This window comes from Arvicola amphibius, chromosome 1 (genome assembly GCF_903992535.2).
Source record: "Arvicola amphibius chromosome 1, mArvAmp1.2, whole genome shotgun sequence".
Lineage (NCBI taxonomy): Eukaryota > Metazoa > Chordata > Mammalia > Rodentia > Cricetidae > Arvicola > Arvicola amphibius.
The window spans coordinates 15,294,739-15,314,482 of record NC_052047.1 but is presented as its reverse complement, the minus strand read 5'-3'; the positions used below and the strand labels follow the sequence as shown (position 1 = coordinate 15,314,482).

At 38.2% G+C, this 19,744-nt stretch overlaps 1 protein-coding gene across 6 annotated transcripts in view; it reads right to left on the bottom strand.

Moving 5' to 3' along the window:
* Ankrd17 (ankyrin repeat domain 17) overlaps window positions 1–19,744 on the bottom strand; it is a 142,512-nt gene that overhangs the window by 27,162 nt on the left and 95,606 nt on the right. For all 6 annotated transcript variants that reach the window (XM_038319072.1, XM_038319080.1, XM_038319102.1 and 3 more), the window contains 8 exons: window positions 17,494–17,605; window positions 17,177–17,322; window positions 13,840–13,982; window positions 13,010–13,223; window positions 12,328–12,503; window positions 11,264–11,426; window positions 8,457–8,552; window positions 6,926–7,042 (listed from right to left, as the gene is read on the bottom strand). In XM_038319072.1, coding sequence (XP_038175000.1) covers window positions 6,926–7,042; window positions 8,457–8,552; window positions 11,264–11,426; window positions 12,328–12,503; window positions 13,010–13,223; window positions 13,840–13,982; window positions 17,177–17,322; window positions 17,494–17,605 — 1,167 coding nt within the window. The remainder of the gene's footprint in view (window positions 1–6,925; window positions 7,043–8,456; window positions 8,553–11,263; window positions 11,427–12,327; window positions 12,504–13,009; window positions 13,224–13,839; window positions 13,983–17,176; window positions 17,323–17,493; window positions 17,606–19,744) is intronic.

Here is a 19,744-nt window from a genome sequence, read left to right as displayed (position 1 = left end):
AGATTCACCTGTCTCCACCTCTCTCCACCTCCAGAGTGCTGGGATTACAGGCCTATGCCACCACCACCTGACATAAACTTTGTTTTGAAAAGAGAAGCAGGTATAGAACATATACATGGTAGAAAAGGTACAGTACCCTTTCAAAGTTTTTGGTCTCCTACAAGTACACAGCTCCAACTGCTACTCTCTGTGGTTGCAAGACTTCAGTAGAGTCCTAAGGCTCAAACCAGAGAGAGGTTCCAGAGTTCAGCAGCTTCAAAATAAGCAATCTAAGACCACTACTAGATGACAAAAGAGTGGAGAACCTGCAGCAAATCAGTGAGTCTAGAAGAAGGGATGAGCTGAGCCTAAAGCAGTCACTAGTTGTCCTAAAATACACTGTTCCAATCTCAAGTCCTAGGAAGGAGGACTGTGTTTCCTGTCTGGTTCCGACATGTGTAGATGGAGCAGCAGGGCTGCATCCCGCCACCCAGCTAGCTTTACACCTGAAATAATTACACGGAAACTGTATTCTTTTAAACACTGTCTGGCCCATTAGTTTCAGCCTCTTACTGGCTAATTCTCACATCTTGCTTTAACCCATATTTAGTAATCTGTGTAGCACCACAAGGTGGTTGCTTACCAGGAGAGATCATAACCTGCATCTGTCTTGGAGAGGAGAAGCATGGCGACTGACTATGGTGACTGCCTGGCTCTCCCAGAATTCTGTTCTGTCTACTCCACCTACCTAATTTTCTGTCCTATTAAAGGGCCAAGGCAGTTTCTTTATTAACCAATGAAAGTAACACATAGACAGATACTCTCCTCCATCAGGCACGAGGCAGGTAAGTGTTAAAGGAAGAGAAGGACTGAACTTAAGAGTGAAGAGTGCTTAAAAATTAAGAGTTTCTCTGTATAGTCCTGGCTGTCTTGGAACTCTGTAGAGCATGTTGGCCTCAAATGTACAGAAATCCTCCTGCCTCTGCCTCCCAAGTGCTGGGATTAAAGGCGTGGGTAACCACCCGCCAACCCCACACCCCCAAATTCTTAAAATGCATTGAATATTCCCCTAGGCTACAATGAATCTTATCTGTACTCTTAGCACTCCAGATGTGGAGGCAAGAGGCTTCGCTCACCACCATCACCCCCATAAGCCATTCCACAAACATAAAAAGTGAAGAGAAGTAAAAGAAAAATTTAGAAGTCTCTTTTACTTAGAATTTCTTTTGCTTGTTTCCTTGAAATAGGATTTCACAGCTGAGGGTGGCTTCCAACTCTCTATGTTGCCAAAGGGCCCCAAATTCCCAATTCTCTAGCCTCTACCTCTCCAGGGCAGGAATTACAGCATCTATCTGCAACAAAAATTTACTGCTAATTTGATACGTGCTAGGCATGGATAAGAATCTGTCCCCACTAGTTTATACTTAGTGAAGAACTGAGGACTATAAATAGGTGATAAATATGAAAAACATAGTTATCTCTTAGTATCCTCAGGAAACTGGTTCCAGCACCAAAAACAAAATCCACGGGTGCGCAATGCCATACATTTTAAACTACCGCTTATGTACGTAACTGAATGGGTATAAGCATGGTGTTACGTAAAATATAATGAAAATCTCCATGCTCAATACAGAAATTTCTTCTGGAAGTTTATTTTGTATTGTTCTCTTTTATCCCTGTAAATGTCTGTGCACTACAAGAATGCTTGGTGTCTGAGAAGGCCAGAAAAAAAAAAAAAAAAAAAAAAAAAAACACCATATCCCCTGAACTAGATAGCCGTGAGCTCCCATGCACAGGCTGGGAAATGAATCCAGGTCTCTATAAGAGCACCAGTGCTTTAACAAAACTCCAACCCATCCTCTGGGTATTTCTGATCTATAGCTGGTTGAATCCTTCAACAAAAAACTTACCTGCATGGGGGCAGGTGAGGATTTTGATTCCTTAGACAGTTAATCTGTGTTTGTGTTAGCATGCTTGATGAAGGCCAGAGGACAAGCGGTTATTTGGTTCTTTCCCCTCACCATGTGGGAAGATGGCTTTCAATCTAAAATTACAATAGCTGACTATAAAAGGTAAAGGTGTGGAACTCACAGAAACAAAAAAAGCTGGGTGATTACCAAGGACGGAATGTTTCAGCAATAATAATAATTTAAAGCATTTAAAGTGAAACCTGTCAAGGTGGAATTTTCTTTTTCCAGATATATTTATTTGTTGGGATGCATGATGTGAATAGAGTGGAGTAAAAAATAGCGAAATGATAGTATAAAGTAAATATTGATAGGCAGGATGGCGGCCAAAGAGCTGAAGGTGCAATTGAAAAGGGAGTGAACAAAAAGGAATAATCACGTGGTACATGTGTTGAGATTATGACACTGACTTGTTTACAAATAAAAGTTTATGGAAGAGGCTGTACATACACACACCAATACACAGTTTAAAAAATTCGGGAAATTTATAGAGAAAGAAGAATGCGGGTGCTGGGATCCAATTCAATAAATTATATATACAGTGTCAAGTACAAAACCCAATTGCTAATGTCCTACAAAAACAAGCAATTTAGTTTCACCTTAAATCCTCTTGTCTTAAGACTCCCACATGCTAGGACTGTAAGTATTAGTCCTCTGTAGACTACTCAACCACGATGACTTAAAAGCAGTAACACTTAACATCTACCAATCACCGAGAGGGAACACAATATTAGAAATGTATCTGTATGAGTCCATTTACTAAAAAGTAAATGCACACTCATGCACGTATGCATAAATACTTATTTGTTGGAGGAAAGCCAACAAGAAATAATTTACTGAGCATTACCAGTCTATAGCACATCCATTCTACTCGTGGAGAGAGCTAAGTAAAATATAAGGTTAGAAATGGAACAGTCAGACGCAGAGGTACACACCTGTACTAATAGCACTTACGAAACAAAAGGCTGGAAACTAGGAATTCAAGGAAAGCTTTGGCTACAGAACAGTTCAGAGGACAGCCTGGGCTACATGAGACCTTGTCTAATAAACAAAATGGATGTTCAAAACTGATAAGGAAAAAAGGGCAGTGGTGGCACATGTCTTAAATCCCAGCACTTGGAGGCAGAGGATCCATCTCTGAGTTTAAGGCAAGCCTGGTGGTCTCTAGCACGAGTCCCAGGACAGCCTGAACTACATAGAGAAACCATGTCTCAAGTCCCTCTTCCCCATCCCCTCAAAAACACTGAAAAGGAAAGAGAGGAAGGTAGAATGGAGGGAAACACCAGGGCATCTAAGAACATTCAAGAAGATGCAGGATGAGCAGAACAGATCTATAATGAAACTTTAACTGTTATTTTTTGAGACATGTCCATTTTAAGTAACCTTTGGTTATGCAGACCAGGCTGCCACAAATAAATAGAAAACCCACCTCAAATCCACCTGCCCTGCTTTCCAAGTACCTGGATTAAAGGAATGTACACCCAACTTTGTAAACTACTTTACAGAAGACAGGAATGCTGGCATACCCATCCCTTCAATATCTGCACAGAGGCAGAGAGCACTACATGAATTCAAACCAGCCTGGTCTACATAGTGAGTTTGAGGACAACCAAGGTTGTGTAGTTAAGACCCTGACCAAAACAAACAAACAAGTTTTAAAACATGTAAAGAGGGGTAAGGAATAGTGGGGATAGGCAGATTTTACAATTCCTTACTATAAAATATATATAAATTAGGTTTTTAATCTTTGCTACAGTTAGTTTTTATTCATTTTACAGTTTAAACTGAACATATTATTGTAATAATTAATAAATGATGAATTTTTTTTTCCTTTTTGTCCTTTTATTGCTGTTTGGAGGGAATATGGACTAAAGGTGTGAGCTACCATGCCAATCTGTCTTAAGATGTTTCCTAGAGCTGGGCGGTGGTGGCGCACGCCTTTAATCCTAGCACTCGGGAGGCAGAGGCAGGCGGATCTCTGTGAGTTCGAGGCCAGCCTGGTCTACAAGAGCTAGTTCCAGGACAGGCACCAAAAGCCACAGAGAAACCCTGTCTCGAAAAACCAAAAAAAAAAAAAAAAAAAAAAAAAGATGTTTCCTAGCTGAACAGTTTACTGATCATTGGTATAAAAAAAGGACTTACGATAAACAAATTTGTATCTTGGCTACAGAATAGATGCTTGTTGGATCTGTCAAACAGTTATTTATACTTCCTGATACTTTAAAATAAAAATTTAAGTAGCCAGGCATTGATAGTGCACGCCTTTAATCCCAGCAATCGGAGAGGAAGAAGCAGGAGGATCTCTGAGTTTGAGGTCAGCCTGGTCTACAAGAGCTAGTTCCAGGATAGCCAGAGATACACAGAGAAAGCCTGGCTCAAAATAAATAAATAAGTAAATAAATGAATAAATGGATGAATAAATGAATGAATGAATAAATGTTTAACATGAATGATCACGCATAAAAAATTAATAAAGGAAGGATGTTATGCTCAATTAAGAGGGTAGGTGTGGTTAGTAGTTCAGGACTCGCTGTGCATTTTTGAAGGCCATGTTTAATACCCAGCACCAAAAAGGAGGAAAGGATATCTGAGTGTAATTATTTTTACCAAGACTGAGAACAACAACACACACTAGTGTTACGAGGGGCATTAATGTATTTATTAGATGACAGCAAACTTTGAAAGCACGTAAAAATGACTGAAGATACATGCAAAATGATAACAACCTTGGACCGATCGAGGTCTTGGGGGAAGAAAGAAATATTAAATATTAATACACTTCTGAGAAGAAAATTGGTCCTTGCAGAAAGTTGGAACACAGCAGTGAATCAGGCACCTTTTGCAAGCTAGATAAGCCATCTACCACTCACAGGTTCCTACCTTCATTTTGACTTTTTTCTTAAATTATGTATGCACTGTTCTATCTCCATGTATGCCTACAGGTTGGACACGGACACCAGATCTCATTAGGGATGGTTAGGAGCCACCATGTGGTTGCTGACAACTCAACCAGGTCCTCTGGAAGAGCAGCCAGTGCTCTTAACCACCAAGTCATCTTTCCAGCACCTCATTTTGGCTTTTTAAAGACAAGATTCATTAAAACCTACAGAGGCCCAAAAATGTGAGCCTATTTCCACCTCGTCTGAAGGTCAGAGTTTCAACTTGCTCAAAGTTGTTGCCATTCCACCCTGATGAAAGGTCAGAGTTGGAACTTACTTCTGTCCCTTCAAGGTCATTATCTGTTTCTACCTCAAACAAAGGTCCTACCTAGATTTAAATCTGAGAGTTCTAGTCTCTCAAAGTTACTGTCAACTGACGTGGCTTATATCCAGACCTTCTATTTCAAGAATAGAGAAGTTGATCTGTTTCTACCAAACAAAAGTCAAAAGATCCAATAAAGTTACTACTTCCTTAGGGAGATAACAATGGATTCCCCCCAGGGAGCAGTTTGATTCCAGAATGTTTTGGTCTAGTGTATAAGTATTACCTGTCTTATTCTAGCAAGAGAATGTTTAACTATGAATGTAGCCCACAATCTTCAAGTGCTCTGTTCAATTCCTTTTGTCATTTTCACGCAATTTTTACCTTACCTTTTGGGGTCGGGGTTATTTTAAGCAAATAACAATTGAACATGGGCAATTTCAGTATCCACAGAAGCTCCCTCTTGATATTATCCCTAAGCTTATGTTTGTTAATTTCACTCACTTCTTCGTTCTCTTATATTTCTAATCCCCATATCCCTACCAGGGTAAGTGGTATACTTGTCGAAACAGGTCCCCGACAAGCACCCACAGCAGGTAGTTCGAAAATGCTTGTAACTACAGCTCCGGGGCCTCTGATGCCTTCTGGCTTGTGCAGGCACCTGATACATGTGTATATACACACAAGGAAAACAAATCTTAAAAAACAAAAAGGTTGATAGAAGAATTTAGATCTAATTATTTTCCTGTTACAATGACTATTTCTGAGACAACCTGGGTCATACAGGTAGTGAGAATAAATAGGCAAAAAGGGGAGTAAAGAAAGAGCCAGGGATTTCCCAGGAATTTTACTGTTTGAAAAAGAAGCATGCAAGGTGAGTTTTCCGTCAAGTTGCTTAAGTAGAAAACTTACCTGAGCCTGAATATGGATAACCTATAGTTTTAAATCAGCCTAGGATACATACATACCACATTCAAGGCTGGCCTAGGATCCATACCCTGCCTTAAAACAACAACAACAACAAAAAAAAACACCAAATGCCCAGCTACTCCAAACCCAATACATACATTAAATGCTCTGAGTGACTGTGTTATACTAGCCACCTGTGCCTTGCAGCAGATATGGTTATCTCTGATAAATCTGTAATCAAGTCTAGGGTTGTGGTTGAGAATTAAGAGAACTTTGTTTTTGTTTTTTGAGACAGGGTTTCCCTGTAGTTTCTAGAGCCTGTCCTGGAGCTAGCTCTTGTAGACCAGGTTGGCCTCGAACTCAGAGATCCACCTGCCTCTGCCTCCCGAGTGCTGGGATTAAAGGCGTGCGCCACCACCGCCCGGCCGAGAATTAAGAGAACTTTAACTGAAATAAGAATAAAATCTAGCCGGGCGGTGGTGGCGCACGCCTTTAATCCCAGCACTCGGGAGGCAGAGGCAGGCGGATCTCTGTGAGTTCGAGACCAGCCTGGTCTACAAGAGATAGTTCCAGGACAGGCTCTAAAGCTGCAGAGAAACCCTGTCTCGAAAAACCAAAAAGAATAAAATCTAAATAGAATGTATGCCTTCTTTCAGATCAATGTGATCCCTATAATAAGATTTTATTATTACAATTTTTTTTTACTTTCTTCCCGTGGTACTAGAAATCAAATTTGGTTAAGTGTGTGATCACTATGCTAAGTAATGCATGTTAATAGAGAACAAAACTAAACACCACGGAGACAATACATGTAGGAGAGAAACAGCAAAATGATAAAGAATGGGCTCCATGTAAAAGACTTCCATTACCTTTTCCAGGTCTAGCTCCTCCAGCAGTATGCTGGCATTCTTATTCGCTTCAGCAGCCTGCCTGTCTTTGGCTTGTACGATTGACTCCATACAAAGATGACACTTCTTTAACATCTCCTGCAACGACAAGTTGGAGACATTTCCACCACATTTACTCTGAAAAACATAGCCTTCATTAAAGTACTTAAAAATGAACATTAGGCCAGGGATTGGGGGAGGGGTTTATTTGGGAAGAAGTGATGTGTAGATAACAAACCACATTTCCAAAAAAAAAAAAAAATGAGAAAGAGCTTCCTATTTTCAAAATACACACTTAAAATATAGAACTCAAGCATATTGCATATGCACAGTATACATAAAACCATAAGCAAAACAATCATGAATAATATAAATAAATCAAAAAAGGCATTCAACATAACAATAAATTTTTTCCTACAAATGAGGTCAATGTCAACAGATATGTAAAGCATATATGTAAACATATATGTAAAGTCTCAAAATAAAGAGCATAGGAATATTCCTTTAATTATCAGTATCAGTAAAAAATATTAGGTAGTGGCACACCTCCAGCACTCGGAAAGCAGAGGCAGGCAGATCTCTAAGTATGAGAATAGCCGCAGATACACTCTGTCTTGAAAAACCAAAAAGCACCAGGCGGTGGTGGCTCATGCCTTTAATCCCAGCACTCGGAAGGCAGAGGCAGGTGGCTCTCTGAGTTCGAGGCCAGCCTGGGTCTACAAGAGCTAGCTATAGGACAGGCTCCAAAGCCCGTCTCAAAAAAGCAAAAAGCAAACAGTATTTTCTCCAGGGATGACAGTGGGAGAGGTAGGCAGATTTTTGAATTCAGGATTAATACAGTTTACAAACTGAGTTAAGGACATCAAGTCCTATACTGAGAAACCCTGTCTTGAAAATCCAAGATAAAATAAATTTTAATCAACCTCAACTCTCAACAAAAAAAAACCTGCCATAGACATCCAAAGTAAGGCAAGGCAATAAATTAAAAAGGGAAGCTGATTAATTATTATGCAACATTATTTACATTTGTTGGCCTTTTCATTTCCAAAGGAATATGGGTAGACACACACACACACACACACCATAAGCATAAAATGATAGTGGAAGATAGCAATTAGATCTCTAATCAGACTTATTTTTTTTTCTTTGCTACATCTGCCATAATTCAAGTAAAAATATGTCGGATAGGATCTGGAAGAATCTAGGTCATGCGGCAAGCCAAGAATACACGACATCGGCTGGGCAGCGGTGGCATCCGCATTTAATCCCAGCACTTGGGGGCAGAGACAGGGATCTCTGACAGTTTCAGGACAGCTAGGGCTCAAAAAACAAAACAAAAACAAAAAAGGAATACATTACAAATCTAGGTAAATCTTTTTAAAAGTTCGTAAATATTAAACAAAACTGTTATATAGTATACTTTATGACTCATGCCGAGTTTATTGGCACAAAAGTTGTATTAACCAAAAGAAATCCTAGCTCACACATAAGGTGAATTTGAGCAATACATTACCTTATCAGTGATGGTTGCTATATACCGCATGCATTCAGAATCTGATGGGAACTGATTGACTTCTTTGACCAAGTAGCGTACCACCTTCACGTGACCCTAAAAATAGATACCACCAAATGCAAGTTGCCAGTCATGCATGACAAGTACCTTTACCTGCTAAGCCATTTTGCCAATCTGTTTGAGGTATTTCCTTATCTCCCCTCTTTTTTTGTAGCCCTGACTGTCCTGGAAGTCACTACAGACAGACCAGGTGGTCTTCCAGCTCATCTCTGCAAGCTTCTTTCTCCACTGGAATTAAAGAATTCATTATGCTAGCCAGTCTTGAAACTATTCTGTGAGGGACTAACCAAGCCTCCAAAATAATGGAAATGCAGATGGTAAAAAAATTGAGTTCTCTCTTCCCTTTAATTTGTATTAATTTGTTTTATTTTTTTTAAAGTCTTTAAATGAATACTTACAGTCTTTAAAATACCTCTAGACCACAACTCATACAGCACCCTCTCCAATAACATTCATTAAAAAGAAAGAGAGGAAGGGAGAAAAGGAATGTAGGAACACAGAAGTTGTTGGACTTAATAGCCTATTCCTGTAATACCAGTACTTGTTAAAAATTGATATCAATAACATAGGACTTCAGAAGGATTATAGAACTTAACTTCTGAATGACATCTAATAAAATGGGAAGTTTGTTAAGGAGAGATTTAAACTACACAATGAACAAAGAAAGCAGTGAGAACGGACATGAGCACTCTGTTGCTGACAGAGGTCAGCAGACAGGATGTAGGACAAAGATCAATCAACAACACGATTCTTCAACACGCTATACTGAAAAGCAGACCAGTCAAGAGAATACTCACACAGTGGAGCAGCAAGGAAAGGCTAACTTGTTTGATGACTCAGCCAATATGCTTAGAGAATGAACCACTGAGAAAGAATAGATTTGAATGCTGAAGGGAAAAGCAAGTGGCCATGTAGTCCATGATAACCAGAAGCAAAGTGGAACAAAGAACAAGAGCTAGTAACGGGGGTGGTGGTACACGCCGTTACTTCCAGCACAGCAAGTAGAGGCAGGCAGAACTTTACGAGTTTGAGGCCAGACTGGTGTACACAGTTAGCTCTAGACTAGCCAACACTACAGAAAGACCCTGTTTCCAGATGAGAAAAACCAGGCTAAAGCCACAAAATCATCAGCAAGAAAATAAGAACAAGAATCAGAAAGGATGAGAGAAAGAGCATGTCTTGTAACTTATATACTAAAAACTGCCCAGGATTTAGCATGTACAAGGTATTTCCTGAATACTAGCTTTCTGTGTTGTCGGGGATTATGTCCACTGTCTCACGCACACCAGACAAGCACTCTCTTATTAAGCTATATCCCTAATGAGGGATTTGCTTAAAGTAATGCAATCTAAAATGCTTTAATACAATTTAAAAAAAATATATATAGATGTGTCACCACTAGAAGGACAGAGGAAGAATGTCTAAGGTTCAAGCCCCATCTTATATAGTGACTTTCAAGACAGCCTAGACCAAGAAATTGTGTCTCTACAAAAGTAAACAAATATAGTTCTTGAAATAAGTATCAAATTAGGTTAAAATTAAATTGTTATCAGTGTGTGCTAAAGCAAATATTTAATCAACACACAGTGCAACAGCACTGCAGAGGAAAAAAGGCTGCTTTTGCTTCATTTAAAATTCTTATCTCTAGTTCTAACAGTAATTTTTCAATAAACTATTAATAGTGAGGTTTTCTTTGATTTATTATTCCCTAATATTTAAAACCAACAATAAGGTCATGCTTATTAGTGTACACCTTTAGTCTTACTACTCTAGAGGCAAGACTAACATCAAGTTCCAAACCAGTCAAAACTGCATAATGAGATCCTGTCTCAAAGTCAAGGCAAAATACCCAAACCAAGCAACAACAAGCAAAAGCCCCACTAGATAAATAAAATCAATGATAAAATGAAACCTAGTTTATTTTATAATGGTAATTTAAGAACACATCTAAACATTAAAAGTGTAACTAGATTTTGAATGTGAAGCTTAGATGTCTGTGGTAATTTGTAAGTGGCCTCCATAAACCCATAGGGAGTGGCACTATTAATTGGTGTGGCCTTGGAGAAAGTATGTCACGGTGGAGGTGGGCTCTAAGGTCTCATATATGCTCCAGTCATACCCAGTGTCAAAGTTGATTTCCTGTTGCCTGCAGATAAAGATGTAGAATGCTCAGTTCTTTCTCTAGTTCCATGTCTGCCTACATGCCACCACGTTCCACCATGATGATAAAGGACTAAATCTCAGAAATGTAAGCCACCCAATTAAATATTTTCCTTTAAGAGAAGCCATAGTCATGGTGTCTCTTCACAGCACTAAAAATCCTAAGACACTATCTTTGTTTTATTTTACTTATTATTGAGTATGCATATGTTCGTAATGTATGAATATGGGTGCCTATGCCAGGACATGCATTTTGTAGAGGTTATAGGATAACTTTGTGGAGTTGGTTCTCTTTTTACCATTATGTAAGTTCCAGGGTTCACTCACAAGTTGCCAGGCTTGTATATCATGTACTTTTACCCACTGAGCTATCTGGCTGGCCATCCTAGAAGATCTTCTTAAAGGATTCCTTAGTTTTGATGTCCAATATAAAGTACATCACAGAATTTCTGAAATACTAGATCTAATTGGTTTGCCAGTAGAGCATTTTGTTTGCACACAGTATTACTAAAATAAACACTAAGCCAAGCTCTCCCTAGCACAGATCAGCATGTGCAGTGCACACGAATGAGGATGAGGTGTGCTACCTTTCTAAATGCGGCCATGAGAGGTGTTATCTTGCGGTTATCTGCTGCATCTACATCTGCACCTGCTTGCACCAGTAGCTGAACCACATCCAGGTGTCCACCATTTGCTGCTAGCCACAGCGGAGTATTCCCCTTCTTGTTACGCACATCGATATGAGCTCCCCTGGAAACGAATGACAGACAGCACTTGCTTACATGAGGTGGAATGACAGGGACAGCAGTAGAAAAAAATCAACTGCGGTGAAAATGTAAAGAGGAAAATAAATACTCAAGGATGAAAGCATTTTTTAAAGAATTGTATTACAGAGAACTTTTATTTGAATTTCTATCATTACTATCAAATTAAATATCTATATATTCAAGTATGTTTCCCTTATTTAGAAATGACTCTGTAACTCTGAATTACAACTCAGATATTTTGTATCCACGTATTTACAGTATACAGAGGGGGGAAAAGCTTTAGTGTCCAGAATCAAATGTTAGGTATGTGGGATGCCTACAAAAATCTTTAAGATTTTATTTTATTGGTTTTTTTCAAGACCGGGTTTCTCTGTAGCTTTGGAGCCTGTACTGAAATCAGCTCTTGTAGACCGGGCTGGCCTCCAACTCACAGAGATCCACCTGCCTCTGTCTTCTGAGTGCTGGGATTAAATGTATATGTCACCACTGCCCAGCTAAGATTTTATTTTATTTTATTTTAAGATATGATCAACGCTGGCTGTCCTGGAATTCATTATGTAGACCAGCCCAGCTCTAAATCACAGATCTACCTGCCTCTGTCCCCTAAGAGCTGCAATTAAAGGCATGTGCCACTACAAGCACAGCTACTTAGTCACTGACAAGCATTTTTCTTAAAACCTAGCAGGCGGCTACTAAGTAACTAAAAGTAACAGCTGCCTTTCATCCTGTCTGATACTGAATAGTTACTATCAACTTAGAGACTAAAGCAGTGGAAGAACAGAAAATATAGGTTACAGAATTACATTTTATTTTGTACACAGTGAGAGTGCCCAGGAAATGATTAGCACTTACATTCATAAACAAAGGATATGCTCATAACATACCTGCCAATAAGAAGTTCGCAAAATTTATAATGCCCTTTATCTGCGGCTATGGTTAAAGCTGTATCTCTTGAGGAGGGCACTGGAGGGGCATTAACATCAGCACCTTTGTCCAAAAGAACTCGGCCCACCTCTGCATACCCACCAGAGGCTGCTTCCATTAGTGGTGTGAGGCCAGTCTAGGTTTAATGGAAAATAAATAAATAAAAAAAAAAAACAATAAAAAAAAAAAACTATGGAAGAGACCAGAAATAGCCAAAATGTTAACAATGTTAACAATCTCGGGAGCAACATGGTATAGTTTCTACAGCTTCATAAATTTGTACTGACAGTTGTTGTGAGTTATATTTAATTAAAACATTTATTTACCTAAAATCAGAGGTATCATGAAAAGAATTTGAATAAGATCCAAGTCCAATGTGTGAATGACAGTCCATGTTTCCTGTCCTTTCAAAATAATCGCATTGTTTTCAGCTAATTAACCTATCAATAATACTTTAAAAAGCGTATGCCCAAGTAGCTTCATAAATGACTTCAAACATATGGATTAATGTGATAGAAAGTCATAAAATCATAACTTCTACAATAAACCTGTTCTTTCATGTCTAAAACCCTTTCTCTCAGATAGGTATTTTGTCTCCATGACAAAGCTCTGACAAATGGTGAGTTTCAGCATCTTTCTTACCTTAGCTCTGTGTTCAACGTTTGCTTTTCTATCGAGCAGAAGACTAACGACTTCAGTTCTTCCTTGGAAGCAGGCTAAGGTAAGGGCAGTGTTCCGATTGGTTTCTATTTGGGCATTTATGTCAGAGCCCATGTCTAAGAGGAGCTTAACTGCAGCTGTATGCCCATTCATAGCTGCTAACATCAGTGGAGAAATGCCCAATTTGCTACCAGTTCTGGGGGTGAAAAATAACGGGGAAACAAAAGGAAACAATGTGTGCCACAGCAGAGAAACGGCAATGATTTAAAAAAAAATGAATATAAAAATTTCTCTCCTGTTCTTTTGAGAAAGAGTATCCTATAGTCCAGGCTAGCTAGCTTCTAGCTGAGAATGACCCTGAACTCGCAATTCTTCTGCCTCAACCTCCCAAGCACTTTAATTACAGCAGTGGACCCACCTACTAAGTCTGTCTAAAACTTTTTGTTTCTGTACGATTGTTTAAAATTTTAACTACTTTTCTCAGTCCTTGCATCTTTTGAGATACTACTAAAACTTCCTTTTAGCAGATGCCAAATAACCAGCTAGGAAGTGGAGTCTCATCCTATGATGATGAAGCAAATATCTAACTCTTTAATAAACACTAACAAAGATTTCCTTTAGCTCCCTAAGAAACAGTAGTTTGTAATTTTCAGTTATAGCAACATTCTGAATTCCTGAATAAATATTTTAAATTTTATAACTTTATAAAAATGTTATACCACTAAAATAGCAGTTCCAAAAATTTACCACAATATTCTTAATAAAGTGTCTACAGACAAAAACAAACAAACAAACAAACAAATAAAACTTGCCTAGAATTGATCTCGGCTCCTGCATTTAGCAGTATTTTGATGATGTTTACGTAGCCACCAGAAGCAGCCAGGCTTAGAGGTGTGTAATCAGAAACATTCCTGTGTTCTTTATTTGCACCCCGAGCTAACAACAGCTCCACCACCTAGTAGGGAAAAAATAAATAAATAAAAGGTGGGAATTATACTTTCTAAAGCCACAAAAATTTCAGAAGTGTATTTCTGGGTCTTTTGCCTGGTATATAACGAAATGGGGAAACTCTTCTTTATAGTTTTAGGCAACAAGGTTCTTAGAAGTCAACAGACAACAGAAAGCTCTCAAGTTAATAAACAAACAAGCGTAAGAAATCTAACGAATACTCACAAAAGATTTAGACCTCAAATGTTGTTGGACGTCATTTAAAAATGAAAACTTTTGTTACTTTTATCATATAGTTATAAAGGAAAACATGAGATGAGATTCACTTTATATGTACACATGAATGCTCTAGAATTTGAGACATGGCCTCACTATTTAAATTAGGCTGGCAGCAAATTCAGAGATCTGACTGCCTCCCCCTCCCAAGCGCTGAGATTAATGGTGTGCACCATGACACCTGGCAATCATTATTTGCTTGTTGTTACAGAAGAGTTGAAAAAATGTTCCCATGTTTTACCTTAACAACCTTAATATTATTCTGTGGCTGTGGGCACAGCATCACATTTGAATTCGTAACAGAATCTTGGGTGCATTACTTTTTAAGATGCTGGCAAACTGATTCCAAGAGCAGCTGTACTAGCAACAATACAGGAGTTCTGGCTGTTAATCTTCTGGGTCTCAAGAGCATTTCTCTGAGAGCCAAATTATTGTGCATTAAGTGCTTTTTGGCCATTCAGAGATATATCAGTTAAAATCATGTTTAGATAAAGCTAAACATTACTTCGATTAAAGCTAGCAAGACTACGTGGTTTTACGTTTTATTTATTTACTGTAAATTTCTATACACTGAGGGAATATGGAATGTGGGTGGAAGGCAGAGTACGACTTTCAGAAGTGGCATCTTGCTCACTCTTACACGAGCCACCATGCTTGTGCTTCTTGTGCTTTTCTTTTTCTTACTACATTTATTAATTAGCATGTGTCGAAAAATCAACATTACATGTTGGGCCATCTGTTGGCTTGTTAAGTACTGTTTTGTTTAATGTCCGTGTCTTTCTACAGAGCCCTGACTGAGTTCAATGCCCAGGCTCTAGCCAGTAGGCATGAGCTAGCATGTCTATTCTAAACGGCTTGAGAGTTTCATAGCATTTGTCATGTAATAAATAAATGCTTGAAAAATTCATTTTTTCTGTAATTTTTCTGTAATTTTATATTGAACTGACTTTCCTAATCATACCAACTATTTCACAATACCTGTTATAATGACACCAAATGGAAGCAATGTGTTTCTAGGCAAAGTTTCATACCAGAAAGTAGAATCTTAAGTTATCTTGGCTTGGTTAGTTCCTTGTGTTGCCAAGGATGATGAACCCCTTAGAACATGCTAGTCAATCATATTTACTGATGATTGTATCTCCATCCCACATGTTTGATTTTAGATATAAAACACTCAAAAGTGTGGCTTACTGCTTTTAAATGAAGTTACCTTATTTATTTGATTTAAAATTAAACTATTTGTCAGTGTGTGAAAAAATACTATTAAAAGCTAAATCATAATGAAAAATTTAAAGTAGTACTTAGCCTCAAAAATTTCTATCATCCATCCTCATAGTTTAATGTGAAATGGATAGGAATCTAGTGTGGTGGTTTGAATAAAATGGTCCCCATAAGCTCATATATTTGAATACTTGTCATAAGGGACTGATGTTAATTGAGAAGGATTAGGAGGTGTGTACTTGTTGGAGGAAGTGTATCCCTGACGGCGACCTTTCAGGTTTCAGAAGTCCAGAATCTCTCTTTCTTCTTGCTACCCATGGATCCTGATCTACAATTCTCAAACTATTTCTCCAGCACAATGTCTGCCTGCATGCCACTATGATCCCTGCTGTGACCATAATGAACTAAATCTCTGAAACTGTAAGCTAGCCTACAATGAAATGCTCTTTATAAGAGCTGCTGTGGTCAGGACATCTTTTCACAGCAATGGAACAGTGACAAAGAAAGGTTCCAATTTTATTGTTGTTGTTTTGTTTATTAAGGGCATTGTCTCCCTGACTGGACTAGAGCTCTCTATGAAGAACAAGTTGGTCTCCAACTAAGAGATCTGCCTGCCTCCGAATACAGAATGCAGAGATTAAAAGCATGGGCCTCCACATCCTGCTCATTTTTAAGACTTTCTCCACCTCCACTGTGAATTACAGATGAAACAATCAGAAAGGAGCAATACAACGGAACAGGTGCTATGTTATCACCACAAGCATGAAACGTTGTATATGCATACAAGGAGAAAGGGACATAGGATTAGCCTAAATACAAACTTACCATGAAACAGTCCATGTGTGTATCATGCCTTTGTTTTTAATCTATAATGCAAAGAAGCTGTAATCTTTTATATATTATTTGTGCCATTTTTTTTTTAACATTTCCCACTCTTGGATAGGAACTATAAAAATATCTTTTACTAGTTTGTTCTGAAAACATAGTTAGTTACCTAGGGATCGAGAAAAGGATGAATTTTAAAAAAATGTTTTGATTTTTATTATTGTGTGTTATATGGGATCAAATACAGGTACATGTACCACAGTGAACATGTAGGGATCAAAAAGTACTAAAGAACTACATTAGAAAGTCCTTTCCTTCCTTCCATGTAGAGATCTGGAGTTACCCGTGCTGTTCAATAACCCATTTTAAAGGTGAATGGGAAATTAACATGGATGAAAGGGTGATTGCTAGATCTAAGATTGGTAAATTCTGATACTACAATTGACTTATTTAGCCTATATTCCCTGTAGAGATGTTTGGGGGGGGGGGGGGAAGCTAGGTTAACCAGCTAATTATTAAATGCTATTAGACATAAAACTGGTAACTTCACAGTTCGATTTTCTTGAGTCTGTCATTGGTCTAACGTTCTAGAACATGAAGCATTAGTATACACAAGCACAGTACATCTCATCTAGAATGGCTTAATCTTTCTCTAAAGACAAACGCAACACAAAGGATTCTACTTTTAGATGAACAAGACTGTATGTTTACATTTGTGGCTTTATGGGGAATATTAGACTAGCCCTACTCTTGCTAATACGTAGTAATTTAAGTCACTGATAAATATAAGAGGCAAAATGTTTCTGTATGAAAAACAAATACATGAGTACATACGTATTTGCTAAACAGAAAAGAAATTGCACTAAGAGCAAATGCTACCTCCTGTCTGCCCCCAGAACAAGCCAAGGAGAGTGGTGTGTCCTTGGTTCTTTCCGATTGGGCTTCAATGTCTGCACCATTATCCAGCAATATTTCTACAACGCCAACATGACCAGCTGTAGCAGCCAAAATGAGTGGAGTAAAACCTAAACAAAAAAAGAGCAAAAAGATCTGCTTACAACATGCTAAGCAAAGAAAGAGTAGCAACTGTTTTTCAATATAATTAAGCACCAACATGTGGATAAAAACTAATTGTGTCTAAATTCATATTTCCCACAAAACTTCTATAAAGTAAAACTAACAAAAATAAGGGCTACCTTTCTTGTCTCGATGTTCAATACTAGCTCCTCTTTCTAGTAGTGTTTGTACCAGTTCCTCATGGCCACCAGCACAGGCAAGCGTTAGTGCAGTATCATGATTACTCTCAGTCTAGAACGAGAGAAAAGAAAAGCCATTAGTTTAACCAGTTCATTTAAATAGCCATCCAGTGTTAATGTCAAAAACACAGATACATATGTGCCTCCCTATGTTACATCAAGACCTCAAACCATGTGGACCAAGCCTAGATAAAACGAGTCATCTTCCTGCCTCAGGCTTCTTATTGATTTCTAGGATTATAAATGCATGCCACCAAGCCAGGCTTACACAAAGCATTTGGATGGTATATGGTTTATTGCCAGTCTCACCAATAAGAAGTCAATTCATGGTTTGTTTTTTCCTTTTTCCTTTTTTGGTGGTAGTGGTTCTGAAGCTTTCCAGCTTGGGTCTGCCTCAGCAGAGGATGACCTTGAACTGTTTGTCCTTCATTGACACTACCACTGGAATACTGAAATTTCAAATCTGCTCCATATGCCTAACTTTAGTGACCTTTCTAGGTATACAAATAATATTCAAACTTTATAAACAATTATTAATGACACCAAAGGAAGAAAAAGGATTGTTTTCTATCATATGCTAATTTCAAGTATAAAATTGAGGGAAAAAGTGTGAATTCAATTTTGCTGTCACATATTAATAGAGTAACATCTGTTTCTATTTCAAATAAATTCGTTTACATTTTTGGGATAGAACCTCACTGTACCCCAGGATGACCTTGACCTTACACTGTTCCTTCAGCCTCTGCCTCTCTATTGCTACTATAAGCGTATTAGCACGCCTAACCTAATGTGTGTAACACACACACACACACTTTGGAATGCATAGACAGGCATACAGAAGAGTGATTCTTAAAGACAAAAACATAAAATGTAGGAATGGCAGGTGTCCAGGGCCTAGCTGAGAAGAGAGTGTGAAAAGGAAAGGACTATCCAGATTGTTCTGGAGATCAGAAGAGAATTCCTCTGGTGTCTTCAGCTGATGCTCAACAGCCCATGGACAAGAGGAAATTATCAGAGGGCAGCAGTAGATCAGGTACACCAAGACCAGGAACACAGGCCCTACCAGCTAGAGCAGCAACTTCCACAACATGGAGAAAATCATGGAGAATCCTCTGTGCAGAGACCAAATGAGTTGTGTTGGACCCATTAAAAAAAAAAAAAAATCAAGCTGAAAAGCAAGCCTTTTCATATACAAAAATTGAGCCAAGCGTGGTTTCAAACATGCTTAATTCCAGCACTCAGGAGGTAGAGGGAGTAGGATCTCTGAGTTCTAGGCCAGCCAGCTGAAAAAGCTAGTTCCAGGACAGTCAGGGTTGCTACAAAAAAGACTGGCCTCAACAAACAAACAAAAACAAAAAACAAAAAAAAAAACAAATTAATAAATAAACAACTGTTTTCAAGTAACTTAGATGTGTTTAAAAATAAAGATCCTAAATTCTTTAAGGAACAAAATGTGGAATACACTATAAATTGAAAAATGAAGATTGTAACTGTGCTAGGATATTGCATGATTTAACTTCTGGACAAATGTGTGAATGAACATGGCTAGCAGGGACTAAGGGACTTATACCACTTTGTTTCTTTTTGAGACAGGATCTCACTATGTATCTCAAGAGGGTCTCCAATCATTCGCACTAATTACTCATGAATGAGGGAAATACATGTGAATAGCACCAAGCCTGGCTTTTAAGATAATCTTTAACTTAATTAATCATTTAATTAATTAATCTAACTACTAGAAAGTGCTTTAGGTAGTCTGGAAAAATGAACATGTGAATGTACCTTTTCAGTTATGCAGTAACATTTAAATATAAATAAAGGTATTTCCAATATAATTCATATATAAAATTGAAAAGTATTATAACAGGATGACAAAAGTCTGGGGGAGAAGCCTCTGTCATGAAGGCTTTTCAACACCAAAACCATCCTCAGGTAAAGCAAATGATGTGCTCATTTAACTATAAACTCAACATACACACCAATTTTCAAGACTTAACCTATGACATAAATCTCCAGGAAAAAAAAAAAAAACAAAAAAAAAAACAGCTTTATAACTCATTCCTTTTTATGGTGGACTTGCTTTTTTTTTTAAATTGGAACATGAGACTGGATCTCTGTAGTCCTCTCTTGGAGCTCTGTATGTAGACCAGGCAGGCCTTGGAAAAGGAATTGGGGTAGGTTTTCTTCTTTT